Source organism: Desmodus rotundus, chromosome 4 (assembly GCF_022682495.2).
Source record: "Desmodus rotundus isolate HL8 chromosome 4, HLdesRot8A.1, whole genome shotgun sequence".
Lineage (NCBI taxonomy): Eukaryota > Metazoa > Chordata > Mammalia > Chiroptera > Phyllostomidae > Desmodus > Desmodus rotundus.
This window is the reverse complement of record NC_071390.1, coordinates 10743113-10752888: the sequence shown is the minus strand read 5'-3', so window position 1 is coordinate 10752888 and position 9776 is coordinate 10743113. Positions and strand designations below refer to the sequence as shown.

The 9776-nt window shown below is 46.7% G+C and overlaps 1 protein-coding gene across 4 annotated transcripts in view; it reads right to left on the bottom strand.

Annotated features, from left to right (window-relative positions):
- Positions 1 to 6628: 6628 nt before the first annotated feature.
- The window catches only part of GFRA1 (GDNF family receptor alpha 1), a 187794-nt gene continuing 184646 nt past the window's right edge, over positions 6629 to 9776 (bottom strand). For all 4 annotated transcript variants that reach the window (XM_053923362.1, XM_045191643.2, XM_024555415.3 and 1 more), the window contains 2 exons: positions 8413 to 8466; positions 6629 to 7316 (listed from right to left, as the gene is read on the bottom strand). In XM_053923362.1, coding sequence (XP_053779337.1) covers positions 7161 to 7316; positions 8413 to 8466 — 210 coding nt within the window. In that variant the 3' untranslated portion in view covers positions 6629 to 7160. The remainder of the gene's footprint in view (positions 7317 to 8412; positions 8467 to 9776) is intronic.

Genomic DNA, 9776 nt, shown 5'->3' with positions numbered 1-9776 from the left:
AAGCCGCGTGGGAATGACCCCGGAGAGTGCACAGGGTCCTTGGGAGCGCAGATACACAGGATGACGTGTGATGGACGTGTTAGCTTCTACACGTGGACAGCTCGGGACACACACAGTGTGGAATGGGGACCAGGAGGACAGCCGCTCACCTGTGTTCTCTTTCCGTGGTAGAGGGAAGCCCACTCTAACTCTTACCCCAGCTCTGAGGCTGGGTGTCTGAACCCTTGTCCCAGGACGCAATCCTAAACCTATCCTGAAACCCAGAATCCTTATTTTATTCTACCTGCACTGCTAACCTGCAGGAGACAGACAGAGCATAAACTGAGACATACCCTCGGGTTAAAAGTAAAAATGCAGCGCCATCCAAAAAGAGCACAACAAAAACCTCCACATCCTAAATCTCACACAGCTTCTCAGCAGGAGTTGGATTAAACAAGAGAAAATAATTTCAATATCAAGGGATAACGCGGAGGAGATGAGAAAACTCTTTAAAGCAAACCGTGGTGAAGTGTTTCCTCCCCCTCCCTCAGGGGGACAAAGAGAGAAAAGAGAGATAATTAGGAGAACTATAAGGCCCTGGATTTCAAGCTTCTGAAACCGGTTCTTCAACCCTCTGAGGACAGTCAGCTGTTTCCGAATCCAGAAAAGCGCACCAGAAATACCTGAGTGCTGTAAGACCGCAGCCAGGGAAGGCAGGGCAGTCTGTGATTTGGTGCTATGGTTTCCATCCTCTTCCCCACATTTTAGCTAAAGCTTAAAAAAAAAAAAATCCAGATCAAGCACACTTTGCACGCCAAAGAAGATAACACGGGTCACACCACTTTGCAGCATTTGTGACCAAGGAGCTTCATCGGTGCACCCTAAGTGCAAAGGTGCAGAGAAGCTCAGAGTACCTCCAGCTGCACCTGCAACAGGACACCCTGCCTGGCCCCAGTGACAGAGGACAGAACTTGACCAACGATTCCCACACCCAGAGCATCCGTCTATCCGTTGTTCCAGTTCTTCATCCTACTTTAGTGTCATGATCAATGTCGCACTTGACAAGCATCAGGGGTCACTGCATGTCCAAAGTGTTGCTATTCTGAATGACACTGCTAACTGTTTGCTTTCGTGGCTAAAGCAGTTCTGGTGTCGCCTATCCTCATCTGCACCACGGCTGGTTCCTGGTGGCTGTGACAGTTGACTGGCACATCCACCCGGCCATGCTCACCGTCTCTCTGAGGCTCAAAGTGTGACCCCCCTGGGTTCTCCATGGCAGCCTGGAGGCTCTGGCTGAGGATGGGTGTATCTGCCTTCTCCATAAGAGTGGAGCTGGGGGCTGGTGTTGTATGCATAGGAACCCAGACATACTGGGACTTACTTCTCAGAGACTGAGTCTGAGAAACAGCTCTGTGGACTATTTATACAGAGAAGTTAGATTTTCCAAAGGATACCAAAGCGAAGGAATATGCCAGTCTGGAAGAGATGGGTGTTTCTCTAGGATGCTGTCAGAGGTCCCCGAATTCTCAAGCAACTCTTGGGGGACCTTCAGCTCCAAATGACAGCTCGGCCCATTACAGCAGGCGTTCAAAAATGCACCGAATTGGTGAGCACCTGTGTTTGCTTCTCAGATTCCATCCCTCAGGTTGGTTTGGGACTGGTGGAGTGGTCCATTCAGCCAGCATCCTGAACTTGAGGCAACTTAAACTATCAGCAGACTCACTGGCTAACTTCCCATGAATTTCATCCTCCCCATTTTGGGTCCTATTCTTTCTGGGACTGGCTGGTCATGCTCAGCTTCTCCTGGGGACAAATGCTAGTTTTTCCCCTCTCTCTCCCAAATCACCTTCAATAGCCTAAGGAGGACCCTTCATTGTCGCTGTATAACAGCTTGGTGCCATAAGACTATGCGACTGAACCAGTTCTTGCTACTATCTTACAGAATCCAGCCCTTCAATGTCCCAAAGTTATTCATTCGCTGAGTGGTGAGTAGCTACTATGGATCATGCTTTCTGCTAGGGAAGGCTGGGTGGGTGGGAAGAGATGTTAGAGTGAAGGAAGGGGCTGATGGTCTCTGGCCAGTCTCTTGGCACGTCCCACAAAACTAAAAAGGGGGACTGGTAAGAAAGTCCAGCCTGGGACGAAAAGAAGAAAATCAGAAAAAACCTTCGATTGATGCTGGTGCTGGGCTTGGCAGCTGCCCTGCAGCAAAAATAAACTCCCCATGGCAGTGGGACAAGATGCTGATGTTGGCACCTGCCAGAGGCAGACAGCAAAGTCGCAGCTGCGCTGGTCAAATGAGCCTGGAGACTTAGGGGGCTGCGACCTCAATGACTGTGAGCAGGCTGCGGCTCCCCATGTGCGGTTTATTTGGGCCTTCCCCACCCCTCTGGGCTGGGCCTCAGAACAATCAGAAGTGCAGGTGGCGTGTCCTGCTGAACACCCCGCGCTGCCTCTGGGAGGGAAGGAGGAGCTCATCAGAGAACACAGGCAGCAAAGAGACTCGGGGGGAGGATGGAGCAGGCGAGACTAAGCTAAGGAGAGGGAGCTCAGGGGAGGGTGGAATGGATGAACTTCCCACTCGGGGATTAGCCTCATCTTCAGATCGCCTGGCTCTTGAGAAATTCTTCTCCAGCTTCAAAAAGCCAGGGTTACGTGTAAAAAAAAAAAAAAAAAAAAAAAAAAAAAAAAAAAAAAAAAAAAAAAAGCATCTGATGAAACAAGTATCAATTTGGGTATGACTGAATTTAGAGCGATTAGGATAAAGAACTGATGGGAAGGGACCGTGTTAAATACTTAGGCAATAAGTAACAGGGGTAGGGGATAGGGCATCAATAATCAATATGAAATCAGCCAATACCTTAAGACAAATATCCCTGGGAAATAAAATGTCCCACTGAATACGTCCCAGGTCGCAGGCAATGGTGAAACCCACAGATTTAAGGCCTCTGCAGTGAGAATGTGTTTCAGAGGTATAGTCCCCATGAAGAATTCCAGACAACAGACTTGAAACAAATGGGCACTTGAGAATAACAGCTGAGTCGAACTCACGACGTGTCAGATCTATAATGAGATGCCGGTCTTAGGAATAACAAGAACTTAGCTTCTTAGAGTAGCCAACCAAATTCCCAGCTGCTTTACTCTTTTAGAAGTTCTAAACACTAAACAAAAATTATTTTCTCTGTCATCCAGATGTTAGCTCTGGCTTGCTTCCCACAGACGCACTGTTGTCCAACTCAGGGAATTTTGGCTCTTTTGTTAGGACAAGGTTTCTGTTTGGATCAGGAAGGGACATCAGCAGGCTGCGTGATCCATTCACCCACGGCAGGCGCCAGCCGCTGTTGTACCTTGGTTTGCCTCATCTCTCCAAACTCCCCGAGGTCAGTGCAGATTGGCCCTTCTGCTGTGACCCTGCCTGGGCCATTTGTCATTTGCTCGCATCTGTTGCCATTGCTTTTGGTCGTTCTTGAAAAGATGGGTCTCCCATGGTCTCATCTGCTTTATCAAAGAGCAAAAGCCACAAAGATCCACAGGGGTCTGAACTCAGGAGATCAAGAATGGCGTCAAAGGAGAATTAGCGAATGTGAATTCACTTAAATAGGTCTTTTCTGGCCCAGAGTTTATTTATTCAAATAAGTTGTACATGTCTGACTACATGAGTGAAAACATATTTTTGAAAAGATAGCTCCTCCAAGACCACTGTTTTTACCAATAACAACAGAAATATATTTATGCTGGATCCTAAGAAAAGCATTTCCTAATTATTCTAACTCCCGCTGCTCTTACATCTCTGTTCCCAAGCACTTCCCACTGTCTCTGAAATGCTTCTGCTCCCCCACTTTCCTAGTTTGGCAGATGGGGTGTTAGGGAGTGTCCGACTTAGTGTACAAAGAGGCAGGTGGGAAGTGGGATGCAGCTGGAGGGGACCCATCCTCCGAGCGGATGCAGGACAAGAATGGTCTTAATACAGAGCAAACCAAAGGCCACCACCACCCTGGATGAGCCCTGACCTGTGTTTGGTCAACTCAAAACACGCGGCTTCTGAGACATTTTTAACTACAGGATAAACAATTCTCTAAAATTTTCACTTTAATGGAAACCACACAACTATCACATGTTGGATACAGTTTGCTATACTTGATGAAAAATAACCTGTGTAATTCTCAACCTACACATTTTCTACTTAGAGACTTGAGAAACTCAGCCATGGAAAAATAAAGATTCAGGTGGCATTCTGAATTCCCTCTCTTTATTGTGCCCTTCTTCCTTCATGTGCTCTATTAAAAAGATACACAAACATAGATTGGCCCAAGATATTCAACATCAAAGTGGAATGAATGTGCTTCTAATCAGCTTAGCAAATTTGCCTTTCTTTTTCCTTGAAATAAGTTGGGCGTGGCTAGACTTGATCTGGGAGCCATGGTCTACGTGAACAGAAATCACTGTTTTTGTTTCGTCAAGGTCAACTACCAGGAGATGCTTCCTGCACGAGGCCGGAGCCTCCGCAGACAGCCCTTGTGGTGGGGGTGGTTCCCTAGATGCAGGGACGGAAGGCCAAGAGGTAGTGAATCGTTTTTGCCTTTAGCACTGCAGAAGTCAGACAGGGAAAAAATCTGAGTCACTTGCCTGCTCCAATCCTGGGGCAAATGATGGTATTTCGGGGCCACGAGTTAAATTGAGATCACACCGAATGGCAGAAACACCTGCTTGGCGTGACTTTGTAAGGATTGCTCTAACGTGTTGTCACTGAACATCCTCCCCCTCCATTATTTAATCAGCAATTTATTTTCAAATTGAGGATTTGGTAAGTCTAATATGCTCCTATCGCTGAAGAAAAATGAGCTCTTTGTGGGTGACAGATGAGGCTTTTCAAAATGTAATTTGTGTGTTGTATGTCCATGCGTTTCTCACTGAAGGGCACCCCTGTTAGCGCGGGTAACTCCCACTTGCTCTTGGTCATCTGAAGCTAATCAGAGCTGCTGTTTACTGCAGAAGTAATCCATAGCTTTCCACAGTAGATCACAGAGAATCAGACCCACAGGCAGTCAGTCCAGTGTAGATACACAGGGATCTCTTAGTTAAAACAAAATACACCTTGTAAGAGAGATGCTGTCATAGGTGACTGGAATTCCAAATATTTTGACACACTTACTGGGTTCATTCAAAGTAAGTCTTTAGGAAACCTTTCACTAATCACATTTGTCTGATGAATCTTCCTTGAGAACATTTTGAAAGTGAAAAAAGTTGGCCCTTAGTATTATCCATTTAGGTTTATTAACATTTGGATATAAATGCACTTCAAACACCAATCGAGCTAAAAGACCAGGCCTTCATCTTGGATTTAATCAATTTTCCATGTCAGTAATTTGACTAATTCTTACAAGGCAAACATCAGTGGGCAAAGGGGATCAGTATGATGTGGGCACCGTGGCTTCCTCTTCCAGCCGCTCTACTGATGTGACAAGAAAGGCAGTTCTCCCCAGCATTCTGCGAAGGTGGAATCTCCTCTCCTCTATTGGGTTTTGGAGAAACATGGCTACCAGCCCCTGATCATTGTAGGTTCCAAATGTCGCCATTTCCCCCAGACTTCCAAAGTACACGTTAGCTCTGCTTAGGGCAGAGAACGATGGATGACATGCAGGGCACACGCCAGAGGCCGTGCATCCCTAGTCCTCTTCTGTTCTGGGTATCTGTGCCAACCAGCTCATCTCCGCAGACTTAACATTGACCTTGATCCATAAATCTTTCTTTTTCACGTAGTCAGTCATGGCCTGTCATGGCGGATGGAGAACAAGATGCAAGCCAACCCCAGATGACCTCCAGACCAAACTGCTCTCAACAGCAGCCAAGCCATCACAGTTGGGAGTAAAGACAACCCTTAGGAGGAGAACTCTGTACCCTGGCATGGATCCGCTTCAGAAGAGAGGGCAGCACGTCCCCGTCCCCTGTCCCAATCAAAGCTGCCTTTGTTGGGCAAAGTGAAAACCAAGATACTGGATTGCGTGGATGGCCAGGGTACCATTAGACATCGCAGACCATTTATGAGTGGCCACCAGTTTCTTCCCAGGTAGGCACGCTTGCAATCTAAGAAATGATAAAAGACAGCATGTGGCTGCTCTGTGTCCTCCTGCCTGTCCACAGTAACGTGGCACAGAGCCTTCTGCTCAAGCACGAGGCTCCTCAGAGTCTGCTGCTGAAGGGCTGTAGTCAGGAAGTTAGTATCGGAGCTAACACCACTTATGAGAGGAAAACAAGCTCCGTGTATTTTGTATTAAACCATCAGTAAAAAAATGGAGACAATATCATTACCTTCAAAATATAGAAAGCCAATAGATGAAATCATTTAGTAGTAAGGTTTTTTTCTACATAGAACCTCATACATGTAAAGAGTATTATTAGAGCAACGACGCTTCAGCCGTATCTGACTCTTGTTAGTTTAAGGGCTTCTCGTTTGGGTAAGGCTCAGGAGAGCGGCGCTCAGCGACCGAAGCTCGGGAGTTCCACTCCCACGCTCACTCTCTGTCTTCACTAGAAGACAGACACTACATTTGGATATGACAGGTGCTTTCTGTTTGGAAGGAGAGGAGAGTGCAGAACTGTTTACAGAACATAAACGTTAGCGCAGAAAAGGCTCGTACATACAGAAAGGTGAACATTGGTACAAGTTTGTTTGCACAAAGTCTGCCAGGATTCTCCTGATGAGAACCTTGGATTTGCAACCAAAACGCTTGTTAGGCTGCAGTTATGTCATCAGAAATCAAAGCCAGCATGAAATACGGAAGATTCTTGGGCGATACTAACGCTTTTGTTAGCTAGTAAAGGCCAGAGTTAAATTGTTTAAATCATCATCACCATCATCATTATCAAAAACATGGCCCCAGCTGGCTTTACAGCCAAATTAACACACTGTCCCTTTAAATGCAACATACCCCAACGCCTTTTGGGTTTGGAATGTAGCACTGCACTGGGTATCCCACAGAAGCCCTAAGGATCACAAGAAGCTTTCTTTAAAAAAAAAAAAAAAAAAAAAAGGGAAAGGAAAAATGTTTCAGTAGGGTGAAACTGTTGGGGCAATGTCTCAACTGAGTGCCTAAAACTGGAGTTTCAGATATACAAGAGGGCAGGAAACAGATAACTTGGTTTTTGTCTTTTTACATGTCCACATTGTTTTTGAAATGCAGCTACAATGTTTCCGCCAAAGACAAAGATAAGAGAGTGGGCAGGGCGGTCACCACCAGCAGCAGCCATGGGCTCAGACCACAGCTTGGAGGAGCAGCCATTGATTTTGTGGTTATGTGGCTGGAGGCACCAGCGAGCCCATCCTTTTCATAATCACGCTGTAAGAAAGAATGTTTTCATTATCATCCACCACATGTATTCATTCGATCACAGTCTACTTTAACCACACATCTTTCTCTCTCCCACCCCCCGCCCCTAATGAGCTCGATCACTCACCAAAGCTGGCCCAGGATTTTACCAACTCACTGACTGCAGTTTTATGGGAAGCATCACGAATCTGGGTGAGAACCAGATACTTTTGATAAACTGCCTGCTCAACATTTATTTTCTGGCTCCTCTTTCAGATTTTAAAAATTAGGGGAAAAAAATGTGAACTGCCATTCCTCCCTCCACTCCCCAGATGCCCGAGTACCTATGTGACATGCAACCCTTCTCCTTCTGGGTACCACTGGCTGAGGAGGAATGCTGGCTCCTATCAAGGAAGCAGGACGGGAAGAGGCATCTGAGAAGACTTGCCCAGGCCGGGGCTGGGCCAGATGGAGAGAGATCACCAATTGCATTGGAGACCAGCACAGCAGGCAGTGGCAGTCCTTCCCCCCACTGGCCATGCAACTCTTAGAGTTTACAGATGAAGGAGCCTGCCCTGCTCATCAGTTTCCTCACCAAACCAGAACCCAGGCTGCCAGACTCCCAGCCAGCACAGCTGTCCTTCCCTAGGATGTGTTCCTCCACCCCCGCTCCAGCCCGTGAGGCTGCATCTCGCCACAGTGGCCAATGAGCACAAGAGAATCATCCATCTCCTCACCTGTAAATTGGGGAGAGTAGTGTGGCCTGCCCCAGACATCTCTGGGTTGTTATGGTAATGAAAAGAGGTGCAGAGAGAGGATATCGGGTAAATAAAGTAGTTTTCTGTCCCGGATGACACTATGTGACTGTGGCATCAGGACAAGGGTGTCCGTGCTGGGTCCAGCTCCAAGATAAGAAGCCCAGGTCCTGCACTTAGCTCTAACTTTGTGCACTGGGATCCAAGGACCGTACCTTCCTCTACGGCCAGAGGAACAAGGAGGGTGCCTTCCGTTGTTTCTGGACCCGAAACCTTGTTGTCTTCGAGCCCTTTACGTCATACCCTGCCCCAGAGGCCCTAAGACTCGCTCTCTAGAAATGCAGGGAGACCCAGAAAGAAACATAACTTACATCAGAAAGACAGAGGTGTGTACTTCCCGACACGTTGGATTTCAGCTTCTGTGCCTGCGGAGGGACAAATGCACAAGCACGTATAAAATGACTCCCATGTCATATGAAAGAGTAATTAATGATGATCCATTAATCAACTGTCTAGGGCAGTGCCATTAATAGAAATATGTGAGCCCTGCATGTAATTTTAAATTTTCTAGTAGCCACATAATTAAATAGGTAACAAGTTAATTTTAATAATGTGTTTTATTTAATCCAATTACTTGCCATCTCAACATGTAATCAATATAAATACTATGGAGATACTTTACATCCTTTTTTTTTCTATTCCAAGTCTTCAGAATATGACAGCACATCTCCATTCGGACCTGCCCCATCACAAAGGCTCAATAGTTCCCTGCGGCTGATGGAGGCAGCACAGGGCAAGGGCGTTAAAGACAACGTTTTAAAGTCACTTACATTTTGAACTCACTTATGTTTCTGAATGTTAATTTTGGGGAAGAGCCTTCAAGGTAAAAATGTTGCAATAAAAATCCCCATTTATCAGTAAGACAGAGATAGGTGTTCCTGAAGCTTGTTTCTTTGTTCGCTTCTTTATTCATCGCTCCAGCCTCCAAGCTATTTTCCAATGCTGGGCATCTGGTGATGTGAACAAAGGCATGCAGTCCCTGGGCTCGTGGGGCTGCCCCCTAGCGGGTAAGCCACTCACTGCTTGGGAGCTAGGACACAGGACAGGAACTCTGTCAGATGGGTCCCCTCGAAGAATCGAGAAGTCATGCACAACAGACCCCCGATCCAGCGTTCTTAAAACTCAGCTGCAAGGGAGCTGCGCTGTGAGAGTTTTAAGGTCCCCACTTCCTTGCAACAGGAACAGGTTTCCACTGGGATTGTACCTGAGAACTGAGTTGCAGGAAAGTTTTCATTGCTCAAACAAGTGCTATGAAAACTGCTGACCCAAGACAGCCCTCTTGTTTTGTAAAGGTAAATGATTAGGGTGCAGAGAAGTTCAGTGACTTCTCCAAGGTCACAGAGCAATTTACTTGTGAGTCGGAATACAGACCAGGTCTCTAACACTCTGGAAGGAAAATATGCTCTTTCCTGCATGACAGCATTTCTTCCCAGGAAATCCTGGCATGTTTGACCCTTCATGCTCCACCTGCCCCCAAATCGACACAACCTCTCCCAGGACCTCTACCCACTCAAGTAGGAGCCCAATGGCACCAAAAGTCAAAAAGCTCATTTACCAACAGGATGACCCTGGTTAAGCATCACACCAGACAGAATCAAGGAGTATCCAGGCAGGCAGCTCCGTGTGAAAAGACACTGGGAGGCCGCCTGTTGCAGGAAGACTTTGCAACTCATTG